This window comes from Betta splendens, chromosome 4 (genome assembly GCF_900634795.4).
Source record: "Betta splendens chromosome 4, fBetSpl5.4, whole genome shotgun sequence".
Classification (NCBI taxonomy): Eukaryota; Metazoa; Chordata; class Actinopteri; order Anabantiformes; family Osphronemidae; genus Betta; species Betta splendens.
Window position 1 is genome coordinate 3750855 of NC_040884.2, and position 23747 is coordinate 3774601.

General features: G+C 46.7%; 1 protein-coding gene and 2 long non-coding RNA genes across 18 annotated transcripts in view; 2 read left to right on the top strand and 1 right to left on the bottom strand.

Annotated features, from left to right (window-relative positions):
* lrrc7 (leucine rich repeat containing 7) overlaps window positions 1–23747 on the bottom strand; it is a 60654-nt gene that overhangs the window by 26424 nt on the left and 10483 nt on the right. For 4 of the 15 annotated variants that reach the window (XM_041070610.2, XM_041070608.2, XM_029148923.3 and 1 more), the window contains exon 1: window positions 10858–11062. In XM_041070610.2, coding sequence (XP_040926544.1) covers window positions 10858–10930 — 73 coding nt within the window. In that variant the 5' untranslated portion in view covers window positions 10931–11062. Of the gene's footprint in view, window positions 1–1664; window positions 5136–10857; window positions 11069–13768; window positions 14271–21738; window positions 22013–23747 lie in introns of those variants that run through there. The other 11 variants (XM_041070602.2, XM_029148933.3, XM_029148932.3 and 8 more) reach the window with 7 other exon arrangements.
* Window positions 14293–15854, top strand: LOC114854491 (uncharacterized). 2 transcript variants are annotated; one of them, XR_003785782.3, is made up of 3 exons: window positions 14293–15342; window positions 15426–15617; window positions 15727–15854. It is a non-coding gene; the product is annotated as an uncharacterized LOC114854491 (long non-coding RNA). The 2 variants fall into 2 exon arrangements; XR_008694354.1 differs by lacking the exon at window positions 15727–15854 and having other exon boundaries at window positions 15426–15649.
* LOC121202204 (uncharacterized) lies at window positions 16700–22423 on the top strand. Its single transcript, XR_005897637.1, has 2 exons — window positions 16700–16909; window positions 21666–22423. It is a non-coding gene; the product is annotated as an uncharacterized LOC121202204 (long non-coding RNA).

Consider the following 23747-nt stretch of genomic DNA (forward strand, 5'->3'; position numbering starts at 1 on the left):
GGAAACGTAGAGGTGCTGACGCCTCCACCCATTAGAGGTGTTAGCGGTGCGCGGTGCAGTGGAGGAAGCGCGGCGTTCACGGGTCGCGACATCCGGCGGCTCCGTGAACGCTGCATTATGACGAGCAGCCACAGCACACGTCACGTCCATCCCATAACAAGACCCAGATACAGCGGCCACACGGACCAGAACTGACTCAGCACCAGAAAGGTGCACACTCACATTGACTTCAGTTTGTTCTATTTCTTCCATTCCTATTCTTTCATTCCTATTTATTCTCAGCTCGTCGGTCCAGCTGATCTACAGCAAAGTAACTTGGACTCGTCACCAAAGTGACCCAATATAAAAGCACTGGGTAATGATCTGGCACAGTCAGAGGCATAAACACGAGCACACAGTCTGCTAAACAATCTGTTTTTATTAGCTTCTGATGTTGCAGCTGCTTGACGGCGCCCTCACACTTTATTGATGTAACAACTTAAATATGCGAAGACCGAGTGGACTAAAAATAACAGCTTTTTGTGTGGAGAGCAGAGAAGACGAGAGCCCATGTTAGACGTTGGAATCAGGCAAAATCACCAGCAGAGACGGGACGGTCACCGTGACAACATCTGCACAGCAAATTAACATCAGGGAACAACAGCCATGAGTAATATGGTGTGTTATGGAGGGAACTGGAGTCCTTTTCTTCGCATTTCTAAAGCTCTGGTTGAAGCTGTCTGAATAAATGAATGTGGAACGACATTGAAGCGTATCGACTCTTCTCCAGGAGGAGATCTGAAGCCAGTGGCGAAAAGATGAATAGATAAATGTGACAGAAAAGTAGGAAGAGTGTCAGATCCCCAATAAGGCACCAATAAGGAGAAAGCAGGAAGTGAGAGTGGTTGGCTGTGTTGGCTCTAGCTGCTGCTATGGAAACAGCATGACAGAGCAGACTGACTGCAGCAGCACCGCAACATGTGCACACGCACGCACGCACGCACGCACGCACACACAGACACACACAAACACAGACACACACTTAAATAATTACGCTTTGTTCTGTACAGTGTGAGAGCAAGAAGGAAAATAGTACGAGTAGCAAGAGGTGTTGTGAGAACTGTTAATGTAACACACACACACACACACACACACACACACACACACACACACACACACACACACACACACACACACAGCAGCAGCAGCAGTAGAACAGCCGCGCATCAACCGTGGGGTCAGTGGTCTGATTCCCAGTTCCTGTAGTCGTATGTTAAACAGTCCTTGAGCGATACATGAATAAAAACTGATCACATTATTTATTTAAACAAAACAGCTTTTGTTAAACGTTTTTAATTTCAGTTAGTTACAAAGTGATATATTAGATATTCTTTTCACTATATTCAAATGTTTAAACACTTTTAATTTTGTGAATGAGTTTTTCTTGGCTCAGATATTACAGTATTTTATTTCATTTTCTAATCTATAATATTAAAAAAAATTTCACTGTCAAAATCCTGAGGCATGAAAATGGTGATAATCCATGAATAGAGATGTGTCAATGTTGCTTTACTTCTGAATGATTAAATAGAGAATGATTGTAACAGCAGATGGCAAACAAGTGAAACGCGTCCTCTGAAATGTGGTGGCGTAGCAAAGACTGACAACAGATCGCATGGACGTACTCCACTGAAGTACTGCAGAAGTGCTGTCCTGAAGCAGAGCAGCAGCCGTGCATCTACTTCAGCGCCCGCGGCCTGTGAGCGGGCGGCAGCTTGGTGGCATCCTCCTGAATTTCACCTCAAGTCCCTCTTCGGCTCCCTCTTCCATTTGCTCTTCATTCAAGTGTGCGTGTGTGTGTGTGTGTGTGAGTCTCCTGCTGCAGTTCAAGTAGGTGAAATCCCAGGGGGCCCATCACAGCCATCACTTCACGTGCATCCCAGCCATCACCATAGTAATTGCTGTCATAGAGACCGTCTCCCAGGAGCTGGGTGTATTTTTACTCATTCTCCCTCTCAGTCTCTGTCATAAAACAGAACATTCTGCACTCAGTGGGCGACCGCTCCACATTTGGTGACGCTTAGCAGCTCAAATATATCAGACATCCTTACAGCACCTGAACAAGAGCGTCTCCGCGTTTGGGAAGTGTGAGCGCTGCACTGTGCGCGTTCGCCACGGGCTTCTCCTCACTCGCTCACAAGGAAACCGTCACGGGCGCCACACGCGAAACACATAGTAAAAAGCCCACGCACACATGTCACTGACACACACGCTCGCTTGTTAAGTCCGTACAGAGCGTCGGACCTTCACGTCGCACTGCTCCACATTGTCGAGCGGAGCCCCGCGTCGTGTTGTGAGACCGTATCTGTATGTGGGAGGCGGCGAGTTAGTGTAGCCAGGACGGCTTGTTCTCTCCTTAACATTCACTGAATAGCAGTTAGCTGCAGGTACACACACACACACACACACACACACACAGAAAACATCAATGATGGAGCAGTCGGTTTCGTGCACCAGGCGTCAGCGTCGCTTTAAGCCTCTCTGCTGATCGTGGTCAATCTGGACATTCTCACAGTCCCAGCTTCAATCTGTGGCTCCAGGTGGCACGTCTGTAAAACCCAGTGACCCACGCATCAACCGACGCTATAAATAACAGCAACACACAGAACAGCTGATTCACCTGCACCCAAAACGTGGCAACTAATGACGCTCAGACGCAGATTAACAAACGCACAAATGAACCAAGTGAGTCAGAAAGTGCATCTGCTCCGCTGCACCGTGACCTGGAAAGATGTGGCCCAGATGAAACCCGCTCGCGCCCTGGACTGGAAGCGTTCAGGATGTGGCCACAGCTCAGGACAAGTGTCAACGAGCGACAAACAGCAGGATGTAGGAACAGATTCAGACGGAGAAACAAGCAGCCAGAAGGAAAAGAGAGAGACGGAAACAGAGGCAAGGCTGCAACTGGCGTTTTAAACATCTGCATATCCAGCAGATTCCTACAGGAAACCCCAAATATGTCCCAGTGCTCAGTGGGAAGTTAAACTCCTGAGATCAGGTTTGGATTAGCTTTAGACTTGAAGGGATCTGTGTTCCTGCTGAACTCACGTTCAGGTAGGGTTTTTTTGGTAGTTTATTTTTAGGAGACTGATAAAACCACTTACTGTAAATCCTTCCTTGAGAACTTTGTTCCAGCTGATGAAACGTCATCGCTAAACAGACGTTTGACAGCAGGTTATTGTGAGAACAACTCAACGCTCAAACAGGAGCAAAGATGCTGGTGAAAAACATGTGAAACCATCTGATTGAATGATTTGGTCCGGAACTCTTTATTTTCCACTTTCACTACTGCTTTTTTACTTAAGCGTTCATCTACTGTATGTACAGTTGATCCTGATTTTGACTGAAGGAAAGATGTTAAATTAAAAAAAACAACAAAATGATCTGCACTATAAAGAATCAGGTGCTGAATGACTGGAAGGAGCCGGTAAAGGCCGGACACTGGGCTGTTAACGCAGGGGAGCAGGCATCAGCTGACAGTCAGCCGGCTCCTCACAAACAGCGTCCAGACTCACTAAGTTGATATTTGAGCTGAGGGCTCCGTTGTCCAACTGTTCCTGGCGACGCGCGCAGAGGAGTGACTTCGTGGGAGCCTCTGCGCTCCCTCCTCCCCTTCTGTCGCGTGTCGCTCTCTCTCTCTCCATCCACCGTTTCCAGGCCAGCCTCTTCCTTCCTCATCCTCTCCGTTCTCCTCTTCGGGTTGTGCTCAGTGGCCCAGTTCTGCCTCAGACGCCCCGGCACAGCCGTCTCCTCCCTTCTCCGCTCTCTGAGCTCTTCCTCCATCTGTCTCTTTATTCAACTTTTTCCTCCTCGCTCTGTTTCCCCATCCCCACCCCCCACAGACACAGAGCGGGACGCCATCTTCATGTGAGCACAGCAGTTTTGGCTTCCTCTCATCAGGACCGTTTTGATCTCAGTCCATCATTTAGGGCAGAAATGAAGTGAAGTCAGTCTGTGATGTCATGATCATACGTTTGAGCTTTTGTTGCATTTACTTAACAAATGCATACAGTAATTATGTGTTTTTCTTATTGTGGCTTAAACACAGTCATCCTGACCTGAGAAAACAGATGCTGAACCGTTTGAATGTCTCTTGATGTCGGTGTCGGAGTGTTTCTCGGTTCATTTCCAGGCATCTGTTTGCCTATTCTGTGCTGTTTGTTTAAGGTCACCTTGCCACGCTGGTGTCCCAGCAGCTCGCCCAGTGCTCAGAGCCAGAGGGAGGAGAAAGTGGGAAGAAGAGAAACACACTGAGCTGCTACTGTTACAGCATCTTTACACGCATTGACCTTCCTATAGCGCAGTAAGAGAAGGAGGAGGATGCTGAAGTTTGAGCTTATTCAAGTTGGGCATTTTGTGAACTAAATACAAAGCCATTGTCCTGCAGGTCCTGAATGCATCATGAGTTAAAACCAATTAATATTCATTTTAAATTGATCTTCATGTGTTTTCAACCGACTTGATGGAAAGCACAGTTCCCTATTTAAAAGTTTGGTCTTTGTCTTAGAACAACAACATGTTATTGACGCTTTCGCTCCCTCCCACATGATGACTCCACAGCACATAGTTGTGAAGGCAAAAGAATGGTTCACCTTCACCTGAAAGTCTGTGTGTGTACACACTGCGAGCCCTGCTGCTATCTGGAACAAGCTCTCCATCTTTCTGTCACCCCCTCTCTCTGGCTTTCTCTCTGGCCGCGAGTCAATCCCCCCGTTTTTATCCTGCTAGCTGATAGCTGTGCATGACTGTCTGGATCTCTATTCATGCGTCCACTCCATCTATCACCTGCTGCTCCCTCTGTCACTCCTCCATCCTGCTCCCCTCTCCTTCCTTCCCTCTCTGCCGCTCTCTAAATGAAAACAGATAATACGCCGCGGCTTCTCATCTGTGAACTGCTATCCTTTAGCTTCCCAGCTACGCTTTCATCTCTGAAGCCCTCACGACGCTGTTATTCTTTGCTCAAGGTCACTTCCATATTGATGCACAGCGTCTGTAGCCGTAATTGAACCGGCGACCTCTCGGTCAGAGCTCAGTGTCTCTGAGCTCCACATGTGTTCATGCATATCACTGTGCATGGCAGCAGCCATGTGCATTAACGCCACCTAAGTTCCATCCCTAAAGGTTTGTGCTGTGAGCAGTTGCCACGGTAACCACGGGACATAATCATCCAGAATTACCATAAAGCACTAATTAAACGGCGGTGCTGGAGGGCAGCGTGTTGAAAGGCTTTGTGCAACACTCCCAAACCGCTACCTCAGGTGAGAGAAACAGACTGGGAGCTTGAAATCACTCCATACTGCAATCGTACGCAACTTATCCGACACGGTGGCAGAAAAGGCAAACATGCAGCACCGACCTAGTGATGCAAGCAGCTCACACCTAATGCATCATGGGAATCAAAGTCAGAGCCAAGGGTACAGGAGCCGGGAAGCAAAGGCGGTGAAAACTCAGCTTTTCTGCTGCAACAGCCTGAGAAGACGGAGTTTAGTAGCTGCAAGGAACATCTGGAAGCCTGTGTGTCTCACCAGTAAATGCGTGGCCTTGTGGAATAAAGGCAGCCAGCACTTTCACTTCACAAAACTGTTACATTGCAAAAGCTGCACTTCGACTGTAGTGCACTATGTTGATGTGCAGAACAGTGGTCTGATGGTCTACAGGGCGACAACGGGCGCTTTGTGTTGACGCTCATGTGTTTCCTCCTGTTTTCCTTCTTTTTTATCTAACGAGGTAGGAATGCCACTGGCATTTCATATTCATGGTTTAGCCAATTCCAGACACCATGAGAGCCAACTTGAGATGAGGGAGGTGAACAGTGCACGCATGCAAGGGATTTGAACTGTGTTCAGGGGCTAGAAGCTCTAACTTCCTGTTTGGAGAAACAAACAATAAAACGGTGGCTATTAATCTGCTGCACCTCAGAACTCCTAAATTTATGTTTTGCATTATTCTGTATGTAAAAACTGAGGCACTTTCTTGATTCTAATGAAAAGCTGGAGAGCAGTGTTGCATCCTGACGCTGATCATCACCCCCACCTGTCCCCATCCGTTAGCATCAGCACCGAGCAGGCGCGGAGTGACGCACACCTTCAGCGTCGGAGCAGAGGGGACGGGAGGGGACGGGAGGAGACATGAGGGGACAGGAGGAGACGGGAGGAGACATGAGGGGACGGGGGGAGACATGAGGGGACGGGGGGAGATGGGAGGGGACGGGAGGAGACAGAAGGGGACGGGAGGGGACAGGAGGAGACGGGAGGGGACAGGAGGGGACGGGAGGAGACGGGAGGAGACATGAGGGGACGGGGGGAGACGGAAGGGGACAGGAGGGGACGGGAGGAGACGGGAGGGGACAAGAGGAGACGGGAGGAGACATGAGGGGACGGGGGGAGACGGAAGGGGACAGGAGGGGACGGGAGGAGACGGGAGGAGACATGAGGGGACGGGAGGAGACGGAAGGGGACGGGAGGAGACGGAAGGAGACGGGAGGAGACAGAAGGGGAAGGGAGGAGAACCACCGGCGTGGAGCCCACGAGTCACGACACAACGCCGGCTCGGAGGAGCGGTCAAACACGACGCCGTCGCCGTGGCGACGTGGGCACCGCGAGGCAGATCCAGACCAGCCAGTCAAGGGTGAGCCGCTTCACGCCCACACACCTGGGCACCGGCGAACACCAGCATCACGATTCAGCGCGCGTCACAGGAGCGGAGCGCGGCAGCTAATGAGGAACGAAGGGGACGCTTCTTACTTCAGGAAAATGATGCATTAAGTCTGAATCTTCACACTTAAGTTGCAAATGTTCCTGCATACAAAAAGCAACAATACGTCAATGCCACAAATGAGCTGTGGAAACACACACACACACAGCCTGTACTTGCTATTTGTCACTCCCCCACTCCCCTACCTCTCACTGTCTGCCTGTCCTTCTACCAATGGTTCAACTTCCTTATCGGCAGTTTGGACGTTAAATACATTCAATACATTCTGCCTGAGACTGAAAAGAGAGGGTTCATTTTATACGTGCTGAAATGGGGGCGCACCCGACCTCTGATGTCTGATGACACACGGCCTTGTGGGTAATGACCGGCGGTACGCTTGCTGCACATGTGTAAGGATTAGCAAAGACAGCAGCTTATTCCCTCATTGTTAGTTTTATAAGCAGCCAAACATTTTATTCAGCATTCGGATCTGAACACTGCCTGGTAGCAGGCATTAAATCCACTGTTTCCACAGTTATACAAATAGGAACACAACGGTATTCGTATGTGTAACTGCAAATACATGTCAGCTAACTGCACCAGGACAGAGACTTATATTAATATGTCCATGTAGTCACTCAAAGCATTCAGGTTTAGGGGGAAGTCATGTCCTTGTGTGAGCGTTCCAGTAACTGGAGATGACATCACCTGCTCTATAAACTATTACTAAAGGAAGCTAATTGAAAATGTTTTCATTCCTCCTTGAAGGACAAAACTATAGACATGTTTATTAGCTCCAGTCCCGAGTCTTAACCTTCAGACAGTCCTGTAAATCAGCCAAAATGCCTTTATGATGCAGAGACGGGTTTAAAAGTGAAACTGTCCCTCGCGGAAATAAAAAAAAGCTAAGCGAGGTTCAAAGTTCAGCAGTTCAGCAAACACCTCCCTGCGTCACATCATTTATCTCTCTCCATTGCCTGTTCTCGCACACAGCGCAGCTCCGAGCCCTCAGCGCCCATAAGCACATGCATGGATGGACATTCACTGGCGTCTACGGCGACAGAACCCGCTCAACACACTCGCGCTGGTCTGAGGTCTGCCCTCAGTCACGTGCGCCGCAGCGCTCTATTAGCATGGGCACACATCGCTGCCTCCGGTGAGCCTTGGGAGCCTGCTCAACTGTAGGGAAAAACACTGTCAAACAACATCACCACAACAGAGACAGGCTCATGAATGGGCTCCACGTAATACAGCGCTGCATAGACACAGCACCTGGGACAGTGTCTGTAAAGGCATAAGCAATGGTTGCTGTCAGAGCAGTAGAACAGTGGATTCAATCTGCAAAGTAACTATGAATATAGTGAAGCACAAGAGTACTGAGGTTAGTATCACAGTCAGATGATGGTGGATCACTGCATGGTGTTGCTGAAGTCAAAACTGAAGAGCATCTTGCTTTTTCAGTTACTAGGCAACCAGTGTCCTGGTCTCAGGGCTAAACTAAAGGCTCAACATCTGTACACATTCCACACCGTGGTTCGGACTGATGGCGGAAGGATGACCTGAACCCGACGGTCACACAGAACCAGAACCAGAGATCTGAGCGGTCTGTTCATTCATGACACACATACTTTATATTATACTGAACTGGGTTTCTGTTTGTTTCTCTGAGTATAAGCAGCATCACCCCAAGTGCCAGCTTTTCACCAAAAAAACTACTCAAAGCTCATTAACGAGCCGAGTGTTACACTCGGTGACACATTCTTTTATTACACCCCCCTCTCACACACACACACGTACACAGTGCAGTTGAGTTTGACTCAGGTCCACACACACCGTCCAGCTGCTGGACAGGCACTAGAGCACCGCCTGCACAGCTGGAAGCAGCTGGAAGCAGCTGGAAGCAGCTGGAAGCAGCTCCCAGCCACCGACCAACGATCCTGTTGGACGGACTGGTTTTGCTGCTGAAATTATAGTTCTCTGCAGTTTTTTGAAAAATGACAGTGTGTGTTCGTAGCTAGTTGGACTTAGTGACAAAGAAAGATAGAAAAGTATCCGATGTCTTTGTTAGGAAAGAACCTAAACACGAGCTGGTGCCAAGAGAAGAAATGAGATCAATAAAATCAAAAAGCAGCAAGGAGACAGGCGTCATCTCATCCTGGTGTGTGAGAGTCCGTGACAGCGGCGCTGCTGCAGACAGACGCTGTCGACGGCGAGAGATCACTGCTCTCTCCTTCATTCCTCTTCTGTCTGCTCGCTGTTCCTCACGTCGATCTGAGTCGCAGTAATCAGAACGTTGTAAAACATAGAAAGCTGCTGCCTGGGTCAGCGTTTTTATGGTTTCCCTCCATCTCATTTGACTGAAATGTCGACTAATGTCACAGCTGCCTCAAACGCCATCGTCTGCTCCTCACATTCAAGGCTCAGCTCAGAGCACAGCTTGAGGTCAGAGGAGACGGAAGCACATGGACAAACCAGCACAAGGTGCAGCCACATGCTCCTCATCTGTCTGCACTTGGCTCATTTCTGTCTGTAACACTGTCTCCCTACACAACTACTACAACTACAAGCCCCAATGTGTTTCTGTGGGAAAAGTGATTCTACCCAACCAGCTCCTGTTGACATGACATGTACATATCTATTAAAGCTACTCAGGCAGTTTTGTCTGCCTAAATATTTAATCTAGAACTTGTTGCTTTGCAGTTTTGTGACTCTCAAGGTCAAGTTCAGCCATAAGTTAAGATCAGGGGAAAATTATGGGCTTTGGTACAATACACGACAATATCTCACTTACTTCCATCTTCTGCATCCATATTTTACACTAACTCTTCCAAACACGACTCATGCGCCCATGACCCAGGGACTAATAATGGAAATACTGAACACCAGCAAACGTTTACTACACCTCATACTGACTTCCTGTCGAACCTGAATGTTAGAACCACTGTGAGGACTAGTTTTTGTCCCTGGAAGGACGGCGTGAATGGCCACAATGGGACAGGACACATTTATATCCCACCACATGAGTAATACAAGTGCACAGGTGCACACAAAAGTGAGCACATTCAGCAGAAACACAGGGTCAAACCGTATGTCACAGTGTGAAAGACTCGACTACAGAGACACACACACACACACACACACACACACACACACACACACACACACACACACCTGAGTGCAGTGTGAAACACCTTGCTATCCTCCTGCCAGGTCATTTAACAGCGTGGGCTCCTATTGTTTTCACCTGCTTTGTTGTATCACGATGCACTGCCAACAGATTCTACACATCTAAACAGCTGTTCAGTATATTTTCTATGAAAGTGAGCAGTGCAGCTCATACAGTATGTGGCTCCGCTGCCCTATTTTCCACATCTCTGCATAGCTGCCTGCTCTACGGCTCCGCGCTCGCTTTCCTCCTCGTCAGCGACACGTCGTTCTCCTTCCGTGATCCCGTCGCTGTCACGTTGGACGAGAAGAGGCTTCTCGTCGACGGGAGGAAACCAGAGGCTCTGCGAGCTGTCCCTGCACAGTGTCAGAAGAAAGAGGCCGCCTGCTGAGCCACAGCTGTGCACGTCCAGCCCCGTGGCACCGCATGACACTGCCCGAGACGCTGGGCATCGGAGGCCACACAAAACAACAGGCTTCAAACACTATGCAGAGACAGAGGAGACGGCTCCGTCTTCAACAGCCAAGAATCCAGAGTCTCACAAAACACATAGTGACTAACTACCAAAAAGCTTCCACTTGAACACTCGCATTGGTAATCTAACAGTCATTTACCTCAGAATGTCTGAAAAATGCCTCATCCAGCAGCCAAAGACATAAATACACAGTGTACAAAGTACAGCTACAGTATACAACTAATTAATAAAAATGTTTGTGTGTGACAGTTATTATTAAAAGCAGAGAAGCAGGTAAATCTGTGGTTCCTCTTCGTTCTGAGCACCGGTACTTAGATTTCTCAACTCAGCCACTATGACTCATTTTACTTCAAGAAATAAAAAGGACCGAACATGAAAATAGACGTCCAAAGCAACAATGTGGCACTCATCAAATTAGATATTTTACAAGGCTGCACAGCAGCAGGATGCATAATCTGTAAGTCGAGCCAAAGAATTATGTCACCTCGTGAAGACCGATGCGCATGACGCAACCATGGCAACGCTGTCACTGAGCACGGACAGCGTGGTGCTCCCATACAGATCTGTATCACACGCACAGTTGGGAAACAAAGGAAACACAAAAAAACAGCTAAATGAACAAAGCAAATGGGATAAATTTATCCTGCGAGCGCCCGGTTTGGAGCAGCCTCCTGCAGTCTGTGTGAACCCACAGTACAGAATGTGCCGTGACCAAGAGGATAAGGTTTGTGTCTGTTCCTCCTCCCTGCCCCCCCCCTTCCCCTGCTCCGCTCCGCTCTTCTCATGTTTGCTAAAATCCCACAAAGGTTTCTACCAAGGATTTCTGTGCTTTTAGGAAAATGGAGCAAAACTAAAGTATTAAAGTATTTTATGCTTAAGTGGTAAGCGCCGCTTAGCGTCGAGCTCGATCCAACAACAACTCACCACATGTAAGGTGACTTTAAAACATTTGCGTCTTCGGCTTCAAGTCGCAAAGGATTTCCAGAAAAACGTACAAAACATCCACACAAGCTATTTTCCACATGAGTTAATGAAGCAGTAAATTAACATTTGTAAATTGGCTGCTTTGTTTTCTCAACCTCTTCTAAAACATCTGCTGTGAAAGGCTGCAAATAAAAGTCACTGCTACAATCTAAAAAATGCCTTTCTACTAGATAGTAAAAACATCCTTAATTCAGAGACTTTAATTCATTTTCACTGTTAATTGTCACGTGTTTATTCAACATTTTCAGTTTTCTTCATTGTTATCCAAATTCAGCAATTCAAATATGGTTGTAGAGTTTCCATACATAGCTACTGTCCTGTCTGAAGCATCCAAGCTCGAGCAAAAGCAGCGTTTTAATGACTTCCAACGACCGTCTTCACATATCCCCAACCCAACATGATCATAGGCACCGTAACCATCATCCTGGATAATATCACAATCCATCCCTATCATGAAACACACTGCAGATGTACTGGTATTTCTGTTCCCCTTCTCTCACTGGGTCTCTCTCCCAATGGCCCATCACCATGACGATGGGAGCCGGGTCCATGGTTACAGTCACTAGGCAACCAGCAGCATCATCAGTAGCAGCAGCAGCAGAAACAGCAGTGTCCTGTCAGAGCTGTGGTGGAGCAGCAGAGAGTCTGAGCCAACAATTCTCCTCTGGCTGAGTGCAAGTTTGCTCTGCTCAAAGGGAACGTTGATGCGCTTATCGTGTCGTGGAGCCGAAGCCTTGTACATAACTCTCAGCTGCATAATTCAGCCATATACAGCCCACTCTATAGCTCAACTATGGGGTTGAGCAAGAAGAATAGATAGAAGGTGACAGGAGCTGTGTAAAAATACACAGCGTGCAGTACATCGGATACATAGTAGTACGTTCACCATTGCTACTGGTCTAAATGTTACAAACCTTTATCTTTAATAAAAAGTACCAGTTCTACTAAAACGTAACAGAAAAAAGCATCAGATCTGCAACAGCCCAAAGTCCAAGCTGCTCCATTCATTGCACATATACTGTAAAACACAGAAACCCTGTGAACTGTTTGACATTTTGGCAAGAAACAATTGTCTCAATGATCAATACATTACCGAAGTAGTGCAGATATATTTATTTTGGGTCAATATTGAATAATGGGCTGATCTAACTGTGATCAGCATCCAGTAAATCAGCTTCCAATAAGGACAGTAACACTGGTCAACAGCACAGATTCAGTAAATGTGAGTAAGAGTAAGAATAAAGCATCTTCTGCAGTGTTGGGAAAATAAGAATGAAATAGCAACAATAGCAACCGAACTGTTTCACACAAGCAGGAAAAGTGCTACAGAATATAGGCTTACATGCCAACACTACCACTGGACAGCAGGCAATCCAGTTCTTCACACTGTGCTCGACTCTTTCAGAAATCACTTGGGATTCTCTAAAATGTAACAAGCAGGGGTACAAGTAGTTACAGTAGGGCAAAGCGTAAACCCTGAGCAAACAGCAGGTATGAGGTCAAAGATCTGCTCCAAAATGTTATTATTAGACCTGACTGCAAAGCCTGATGAAAAGGGAATGGAGCCATCGGAGCAGCGCGGAGAGAGGCTCTGAAATATGTTGCATTGAAGACTGTAATTAAATATTCCCTTTGATTAGCGCTCACCCCTTCATCCGTGTTGCTGAAGCGCTGTGCAGGTCAGAAAGACACGACACACGAGCCGCAGCCTCAGAGGAACAAATTAGAGCAAACAAGAGCATTTATAAGCCAGCGGTTGGAACAACTTGAGCATGTGCAGGTGCACAACGTCTGCAGTAAACCATTCAGGCAGATGCTTGATGAGCCTTTGTCTTGATGCTTGGAGAAGCATGACAGACTGATCCAGCTGAATAATGGGTGAGAAGGAGCAATAATAGCCCAGATATGAGCGTGTGCTCCGCCGTGATGGCTCCACACTATCGCTGCTTGAGGCTACGCGTCGCGGTAGGACGCTATATGACACTGCATCATATATCACAGCAGCGTGCCCACACACACACACACACACACACACACACACACACACACACACACACACACACACACAGATATGTTTGTTACAGTAGCTCATCAAAAGCATGAAAGGATGAGGGACCATTATCACATAAATGAGCAGCCACCGTCCCCAGCGTCAGGTCTTGTTGCTTCATAGATGCAACGTTAATGCTCATGCATCATGTAATAAAAATGTCTGGTCTTAACTAAACATGTGGAAATCATGGGAGCCTGTGGTGGAATGCATGAGGCAGTGGGCAGCACATTCATAGGACATAATAATTAACAATGCACATTATTGTTATACTGACGATATATTATGGCTGATGGTTCCGAGATGCCACTGTGAGCGGACAGACTGAATGAAAAATACTGCAGCAGGTGTGCGTCCTTACGCTGTAAAGTGGAGTAGTTATCCATCTGTCAGGTTCCTGGTGTCAGATCCGTTTGGCAAAATAAATGAACGAACTTAAAAGATGCCTTCGCGCCCCAGGATCCGTCTAGCGGGACGAGCCGAACCGGTGTGGAACCAGAGCCGGTATCCGCGCTGCCAGCTGCCCCCGAGGCCACGCAACCGATGACCTGAGCTCGTGCACCCGACTGGAGCGACTCATTTCAGGATCATTCCGTAAATCCAAGTCGCTGCCGCGCCGCCACACGCCGCCTTCGGTCGGATTCTCCTCCCCGGGTTTCTTTACAAGACGCCTCGCTCCGCCTCCATGTGAGGAAAAAGGGCCGAGATGCGGGCGCGCCAGTGTGCGGTTATTAAAATCGCACCGCAGGAACGGATGCGTGACCGACGGACCGAGCGGCGCCCTCCTTCTTCTCCGTTACCGAAAATCCCGCTGCAGGGAAAACACATTCAGCGGGAGCGTCTCCTCCCATCTATCCCCCGTAGAGAGAAGAGCGAGGAGGGGGGGGGGGGGGGGGGGGTGAAGATGGAAAGAGGACGCCGAAGTAGGTGCGTTAGCGCGTGCGCGCACGTGTGCTCTAAGCCCGTTTGTGCACGACGTGCGTTAGAGAATCAAGTGTAACTGGTCCCTTTTATCTCATCTCATGCCGCTGCACGCGCTCAGCGCAGCTCGTCCCTGAGACTGTTGCCTCGCTGCTTCCATCGTTTCCTGTGAGAACATGTCGACAGAAATAGCTCAAAGTTCCCAAAGACCGAATGAGCGAGAGGCTCTTGTGTGACATTTGCACGTTTTTGTTTCCACGATGGTCCGGGTGACGCATAAATAACGACACTGCAGCAAAACTAACGTCTGAGGAGCTAATGACCATGAATGCACAAATTCATTTATTCATTTCATTCAAGTAACGTCAATCAAAGCATGTCCTCCGCATGAGGTCAGCACTCCATGCGTGTAGTATATAACCTATAGAATCACCTGGACAGGTGAACCCGACCTAAGGTGTGATGGTTTTAACATAACTGAGAACCTTCAGCTTTTCCTCACTTCACTTTACTCAACTCTAACAAATCACATAGTATCATTGTGCCATCTGTGCCAGTTGGCAGTGCCAGGACAAAGCTCCAGCTAATCCCAGATGGCAGCACTGGGATTCTCCAAGATTGACTGAGTTTAACAACAGTCTGTGAGGAAACAGGAAGCAGGCCAAGCATCCCTCAGCCGTGAAGTCATCGCTCCCTCCGTCTCCCAGTCGTTTCTGTCTTCACGGTGACCTTCAGCCGTGTCAAAACCCCGAGAAGATGGTGAAGCACCAGCAGCTACGCAACATCGGAGCTCCGCTTCTACCTCCAAACCTCTGAAGAGCCAGCGCGAAAAGGTTCAAGGTTTGACAGCTGGAATGGAGTTTGTTGCCTGGCAACGACAGTAACCAAAGTTGGAAGTTGGGCCTTTTTTGAACTCTGTTCATTCTTCCAAAAATAGAAGTGTTGTTTTTAAATGAAGATACTGGACAGTGATCAGGTGTGAACACGAATGGAAAAAGTATTTGTTAAAAGTTGGTTAGTCGCATATTTTCAAGGCCGTGAGTAAAACATGTTGGTCGATTGTGTGAAATGCTGAGAAATAACCAGATTTCTCCCAGCTCTGAGAGGAATATTCATGAAGCTCGGCTCCAGTGGTGTGACGCTCGCGTGCTCCTGGCGACACATGGAGGCGAACGAAAAGCCAAAAGGACAAAGCGCCTTCTTCAGTCTCATCAGGCCGCACAGTGAGGGGTGAAGGACCCCAGAGGTCCACGAGAGCTTCCATGAAGCCAGTGACATCAAAACGTGAAGTAAATATGGAACTGCTCATTTTAAACCGTGTAACATTTTTTTGGCTGTTGTTGTTTTTATTGCATGTCATTTTTCAGGCAGCTTAAATTCAGCTAAATTTGCCCACAGGTCCTGTTTCGAGGAGCCAAGCACAGACATGCTATAAAACATACACTGCAGGTCACGCTGCTGCACATTTCCAGAGCGCGGCTATTTCAGGCACCAAATTGCATCTGCTTCTCCCCGCCTCAAACCTACTGTATTCTGTGAGTGTATGTGGAATTACAGTGACGCTCATAATATCACGGTGGCAGGATTCACAGCTGTGCACATTCAGTAATAACCACGTCAGAGCAAACCGTCAGGTCCCAACTCTAACCTGGAAAGTCGTTCTACAGTGTATTAGTTCTCTAATTGTAATGACTGACTCCCAATGTCGGCCAAAGTTAAACAAGGTGCACATATTTCTGAAGACCTTCTGACAATAGGCCGGTAGTGACCCAGAGACATGGAACCATCTAACCAGCACTGATGCAGCCTGTTTGTCCCAAAGGGAAGGGGTTGTTCAGAAGGTAACAGGTCGTCAGCCTGGTTCAGAGCCGATAGAGTGGCGTCATTAATCACTGGAGCCTTGAAAGGAACTTCCAGTTGCTACAGAGGCCATGTGAGAACAGGGAACGTAGAACAACTGAGGGTGAGTGGGTTCATTCATTTCAGCGTCGCGTCATGAGGTGTGAATTTCAGCAGTAGCAGCTGTAACCAAGTTGGCGTGGGTTAAACTTTATCCATGATTTCTTCATGTATCTTCTTTTGCAAATTGAGCTACGGTAGCTTGTGTTTTGGATTTTACTACTTAAAAATCTTTTAATTTGATAAATAATACTCCAAACTAGCAAAACAATCTGAAACAACGACAACATCTTCATTCAAAGAGTCCTGTAGAGAAACTAAACCACCAAACCCCAACAAGCCTGACTTCATGGGTCTAAAAATAAATCCCTAATTGATTGATTGAACAGAGCAGATCACTAAGCTGCCTTGTCCCACAGGCTTCTTCCTGCCAGTATGAAATGTCTGTGGTTGCCACGGAAACATAGTTTCATGAATCTTTCTATTTTTTTTCCCACGCTAGAAGTTGCAGTTTACGGAGCGTTCTTGTGCACAGTGCCCACTACTGTCTGCACTGAAAGCTCCCGGATCTGTGAGGTATTAGTGTGGGAAGACACCAAGTTTTAGTCTGCCCCCACTGGGATGACTAATTGGCTGGCTGGCTGGCCACCAGGCTGAACGGCTAACTGGGAACGGAGACGAGGTGAGGAAAGACGGGGAATACGAGGGACTACATGGTAGGTAGGAGTGCGAATTTGGACGCGGCGACGAGATGAATCAGTGGAGATGCAGAAAGGTAGCGATGGCAGACTGTTTCTGAACGCATGCTGCTTCACAGGCTGCAGAATATTCCTGCTACATATGACAGCACGACCGCGAGCCTGACTTAACCTTAACGTTCTAGTCCTCAGGATTCTCAGAAACACGTTCTTCTTCCTAAGCACCCACTTCACAGAAACGAACCGCAAATTTCCTGGTTTGTAATTTAGTTTCTGAAAAGGCTGGAGAATACATTCACTCCATACTGCACTACACCTTATAAGGCGTTTTGTGAATGGGTGTTGCTAGGTAACTGGAGAGCAGCAAAGCACGGCAACTTGGCTCCTCTTTTTAAGGATGAAGACAACAAATTTAAACCAACGGAGCTGTTGATACTGTAACGGGAGGAAACAGCCGTTTAGGAAATCGCTGCCATTTTTACAAAGAGAAAACAGACAACATGGACGCTTTAAAACTCGATGCGGCCGAATGAAATGCACCATTTTGCTCCTGGATCTGACATCACTTCACAGCTGAGAAATGCAGGTTACACCTTATTAGCTGTGCGGTCTAATGAGCTTCTCCCCAGTGTTGGCACGCACCTGACAAACTAAGGGTCAAAGGTCAAGAGTTTGTCCTTGTACTGCTTCATCCTGGTTCCATCAGTTACATTTGTCCGATTTATGTCCTAAGTGATGTTTTTTGTTTGGTCAAGACACATCAGCGTGTCCAGGACATTCCGCATCCGCTTATCTCTTCATTATCTATCTATGTGTTTTTTATTATCTCTATGCTTAAATTCCTGCATTTCTCCCCGCTGCTCACACTTTACCTCACACATCCTGCCTCGCACTCCTATGCCTCCTCTTCCTCTCACTTGCGTCAGCAATTCTGCTTGCTGATGAATATATGAATGAGATTAAAACACACACACACACACACACACACACACACACACACACACACACACACACACACACACACACACACACACACACACACACACACACACACACACACACTTGCAACCATCTCCACAGTTTACAGTACAGGTCCAATTCTACATGCACCACAGAAGAAGTTGTGTGTAAACTATGGTTCTGCAGAACCAGTAGGTATAACTGGCCCTTAACTCCAGGACACCCAGGGATGGAGGACGATTTAAAGTGAAGCTGAAGAAATTGATAGTAGCAACACCTAAAAGCTCCATGAGAAGCTCAGGTGGAGCAATCCATGTGAAGATAGAGACAAAACACAGATGTGCGTAGAAAGACAGATGCTGTGAGGCGGCGATGAATGGAGTGCCACTTTTTCTTTTTTCTTTTCTCTCTGTTGCTATGGCAACCGTTCCTGCCATCGCAGACGACGAAAAGATACCTGTGGAGAGGACAAGACAGCAGAGGAGCAACCCGATAGATGAAGATGGATGGAGAAGATGTGGAAACAAACGACTTGTTTTACATTCCAGACCATGGCGTCGAGATGCAACCAACGCGTCTGCACCGGGAAAAAAAGCTTATCACCATCAGTTCAGCAATAAAGTTGCCCTTTCAGTATTTATGCCTAAAAACACTTCAGTATATCAAGACGGTTTCTGAGAAAGCACCAGAGCGGAGGAATCTGGATACTCGTGCATCCCTGGAAAGCAGAATCACAGATAAGTGGATCATGCTGCTGTTTAAGTGAATTCACCTGAAACATCTCTCTCTAATTCAGAGAATTACTCTCAGCTCCAGTGTCTACTCGCTTTACAGTGAAACCCCTAAAGTTCATTTTGGGCCAAGAAACAAAGCTGCACTGTTTGAAAAGGTGAACCTTCAAAATGAAAACGGTTGCTTGTGATCAGGCCAAGAGGGAATTCCCCAAATGAGCCCAGTTCAGCCAAAAGCTGGAGGAACCCATGATGCACTGGTCGCTTCCTGCGATCGGCCACCGAGCAGGTTCCTGTGCCTCCGATGCCTTTTCATGCCACTTAACAACAGCATCATTATGTTACTGTGATTGTGCTATACTTAGCGGCCTCTGCTAAGCACATAATCACATTATCTTAATCACAACAACAATGGCTACCTCTTACCCATATTACTGCCACATCAAAATGCAACAGTGTGTAGGGCACGTTCCAGCGTTTACAGTAACGCACTGTAGTGGTGCATGTTAACACCTGGTGGGTCCACGAGCGACTCACACAGGAGCTGTTCGTGAAAGCCAGTTCAGTTCAGCTCAGTCTGGAGATTCTGTCCCATGCGATTCAGTTGTACTTGCCCGACTGTTCACCACTGCTCAGCTGCTTCTCTAGCAAAACAAAGTGCAATCACGAGCAGTTTTGGAAAAGTCACGAGCTGTTTAGAAAAGCACAAAAACAGAACTAGGAAAAAATGTCAAAGCTGGATACACTCCATGATGGGTTTAAACTGGAAATAGTCTCTTTTTTTAAGCATGTGCATTAATCAGACTACAGCCTTTACTACAGACCTAGTACTGCCCCAAAATGCACTTGATGCTCCTGAACTAACTTAACCATTAAACAGTCAATGCTCAAAAGCTCCAGATTGAATCGAGGCCTAGCGTGTTCTGAGGGAAACGAATGCACATCCTAGCATTACTTTGTACTGTGTTAATTACAACCCAGTCATGTCAATGCGGCAACAAAAGAGCATCAGTTCTATTAGAGCGCGGAGATAAAGCTCCTATTATAAATGTATAATAGTAACATCAAGGCCACAGAGTTCTTTAAGTATCATATGAGCATTTCTCCCATGTAAGTTTCAAATCACGACTTTAACTGTAAACCAACTGACAGCAAACTGACTAAATCTGACATGTTCCATACAGTACGTGTCCTTGAGAAAATCAGTTCCACTGTGACGGCCAAGGCCGCGCTATAGTGTCCAGTTAATCCCTTAAAGAAACGTGGAGCCGAATAAGACTATGTGCTTTCTTAGCGAACGAGAAGAGGAACTAGACTCACAGTAAACTTATGTAGAGTTAGATCACAGATTACAGCCACAGCGTGTCCCTAAACAAGTCACTGAACCAGAGGCGGCTCCATGGTCTTCATCATGTAGTCTTCATCATGGTCTTCATCAAGCAGCTGGACGGATCGAAAACTGAAGGAACAACCAGGTCATGAAGGTTTCAGCCACGCTTCTTCTTGATTGTCTGATACTGTACATACAGGTTGGAAATAGGCCATTATCTAATTATCTAATCTCTTAAACCTTAGTAAATCTGAGAGACTATGGTTCATCCAGTGCAGTTAACGAACATGCTGTTGTGTCCTGCAGTGTGTGTGTGTGTCCTTATGTACACACTGCATATGGATGACGCCACACACCTGACTACCTCAGGATGAATGACGGCCAGAGAAATAGTGTGTAAATAAGAATAGTATCTAGAAACCCAGCTCCACTGAAGCCACAGTTCTTTCATTTATCTTAGCTTCATGTTTCTGTGACTACAATGTGCTCAACAGCCCTCAGAAGCGATTAGCATGAGAAGCCAGGAGATTGATGTTAAAGCCACACAACCAGGCTCCTAAACACAGGCTGGCAGACATCAGTAGAGAGAAACGCTATGAGGATATACAAATATAGCAACAAGGCTTACAGTGAGACTCAGTCAGAGAAGCCCAAGGACCAGGCTCAAATTGTCACTGTGCACCTGAATATGTGCTTCAAGAAACACAAGAGTGTTGAATTCTTCCACTAGCAGTGGGTTTGAGCAGATGGAGGGACATGATAGAGGATAGATGCAGAGATGTCTGCTTGACTGCAACAGCAAATATCACAGCACGGTTTAAATTATGAGTCCTGTATTTAAGGGGGAGACTGCAGGTGTGAAACGCTTCCTAGTGCGAGATAACAGCCAGAAGGTTCAGATCCTGAGAGCTGAACGTGTCCAAACTGCTTTGAAAGGTTTGGTAAATGAGTCTGAGATGCCACCTAGTGATTCTGATAGGACCACCCCAGTCAACTGCACCCTCCTTTCCCTGACTCAGCGAACGGGGATGAGTAGGACCGGTTTCCACGGCAACAGCAGATAGAGAGAAAAAGGACTGAGGGGAAAACCACAATGAGGCTGCAGCACTTAACTTGGCCCATGGTACTGTGTGCCCACGCAGACCCCCCCCCCCTGAAAACTTCAGTCAAATAAATCAGCGTCCGCTTGTCTGTCCAACAAAGAGACGGAGGTTAAGGAGGCGAAACCAACAGTGAAACATAACACGTGAGAATTTCATGAGCTGCAAACATTGATGTTGATTTGAAAGACTGTTCACAGGAGAAATTTAAAAAAAAAAAGATTTGTTCTACTTTGCATTGCACCGCTCTCGTGGCTCTAGTTGCTTGAACGCTACGACTGTGTGTTGCCAGAGACGTCTGATTGGGCGCATGCAGCCCAGCGGTGCGTCTAAAAGCAGACGAGCAGAGACGAGATCCAGCTCCACCTCAGCGTTTACTGAAGTGCCTGAAACCCACAACCTTGCACTCCTGGAACTTTCAAACCCACTTCACACTGTAAGCGGCCGGGTGCAGAGGCGAGAGAGAGAGCAGCACTATTAAGCTGCCTTTTAAATATTCACGTAACCCTTTCTGTCTCCTTTCGCGTGTGTAGCCGAGTGCAACGCAAACTTGAAATTAACCTTGTTCCACAAACTGTTAAAGCACTTTATCTCCTCATTTCTCCCTCTCACCCCTCAGCTCCCCACATAAAAGTCGCTGATGCTGGCACACACATGCGAGGGCCTGTGAGTCATCTCGCCTCGTTTCCTACCTTTACTTGGGCCAATGGAGGTTCAGATGCTGGGTAAGAGGTGGCGCTGCAGCTGTCAGTCACCCTGGAGATCAGCGGCTGCTGGAGCTTATATCCCCAGGTGACGGCCTGTGGTTGGACAGGTTCATCTCTGCCTCCTTGTAAGCCTGCCCACTGGGCCCTGAACGGCCTTATGGGTAACGCGTTCTGCTGATCATCCTAGCGCTTTGCCGTTCAGTTAAGCTGTCAGCAGCAGACTTGTAGAATCGCCTTCTGCTGTCTTCATATAGGCTTCCTGTGTAAAAAAAAAAAAGAAGTAAAACAATTCATTTAAATTTTATTAGTTTTTGTGCTGATGTCTCAAACGTCTTGTTGCTTGCTTGAAATGCTTTAAGGTAAATCCCTTCTAATGTAAAAGGCTCCTTCAGAGCTAATGCAAGATATTTATCTGTAGTGTAATTTATGTATACAGTCTATTTACAGTTATATAAATATTAATGCATAATAAGAAATTGGCTACTTTGTGCTCTGTGCTGATTTTAACTTTATTTCCTTTTTCTCATACCTCCACTAGCAGAATCAGCTGAGCTAAAAGCAGCATAGAGACCCAGTGTGACAATGTTAGGTTGAGGATCTGTCACATCTGTGTAATAACAAAGTGTCTGTTTTGGCATTGATGGGAGACAATAAAGAGCTAAGAGTGAAATTAAGCGTTCTAAATACTGATGATTTCCTGCCCCTGCATCTGGAGGCTTCTTTCATCAGCTGTCGTCCTGCACACTTCTTACATTATCACGCGTCTGCTTTTATCCTCATTCCTCCTGCAGATCATTTCAAATGAAAGCCTCATCTGTTTTTATTCCCCTGCACTTAAAGTCAGTCTAACCGAGTAACAGCCAGTTTCATTGTTATTAGATTTGCTACTTAATCTTTCACCCACAATGAGCGTGGTTTGAGTAACTGAGCAGAATTGTTGTAATTTCATCATCTGTTTTTAGATTCATGACATACACATGCATGTGTTAGCTGAGAAATACTATAAACAACTGAATCCAGATCAGCTTTGCTTTGATCAAGCACTCTATCCTGTAAATTCCTGCGCTCTTGTCGCTTCACCATTTTCCTTGGTTGCACTCAGGGAATTAATTCAAATACAATCTGTTCTGGCCACAAGTGAAACTGAATTGTGGCAAGCTACATGATTGGTTGGTTGTGAAATGAACAATAATTCCCACCAACAATGAGAAACCAGCAGCAGCAGCAGCATCCCGTGTGTTTGTGTGTCAGTTTGTCTGTCCAAGTAATCCACATGATATCCAGTAATGCCTGGATGCTCGTCACCATGGCGATGCCGCATGAGTCATCGTGGGGTTTGTTTGGGAGACAAAGGCCTATGTTGAATGTATCATTATGATTAGAGACAGCGAGGGTTAGCCTAGATACCAGCACTCACATATGCAAATACTTTATATAAATACACTGCATTAAATAGAAATAGTACTCAGTACTTCAATGCAGTCCAACATCTCTATTCCAGTGAGCAATGTCACGCTTGTCATTCATCCTCCCTGCATCCAAATAAAAGCAGATTTCCAGCCTAGAATAGCATCCAGCGTAGTCTCCAAGCCTTCCAAGGTTAGTGTACAAGTGCTTTCTGACTATTAAATAATAAATAAAATAGTACTTATATGTGTCACCAGCATGTTTTTTTCTGAAGCTGGAGCCCCAGCAAAAGTCGTATCATATCGCATCACATCGTATCACATCGTATCACATTGTATCGTATCATATCGCAGGCTGTTAAGATAAAAAATAGGCTTTTCATAGTTAATTTGAACTAAACATTTTAAATTTGGTTTGGTTAGAGTTGAAGCACTATTTTCTATTGTCATTAAAAACTCTCCTGCCCAACAGTAACAATTACACTGGAAGAGACAAAGCCGTAATCTGACTGACTGAGCACAAATGATGCAGGTAAATACATGAATTTGTGTCGGTTCTTGTGTCAGTTCAGTCTAGAAACAGCAGCA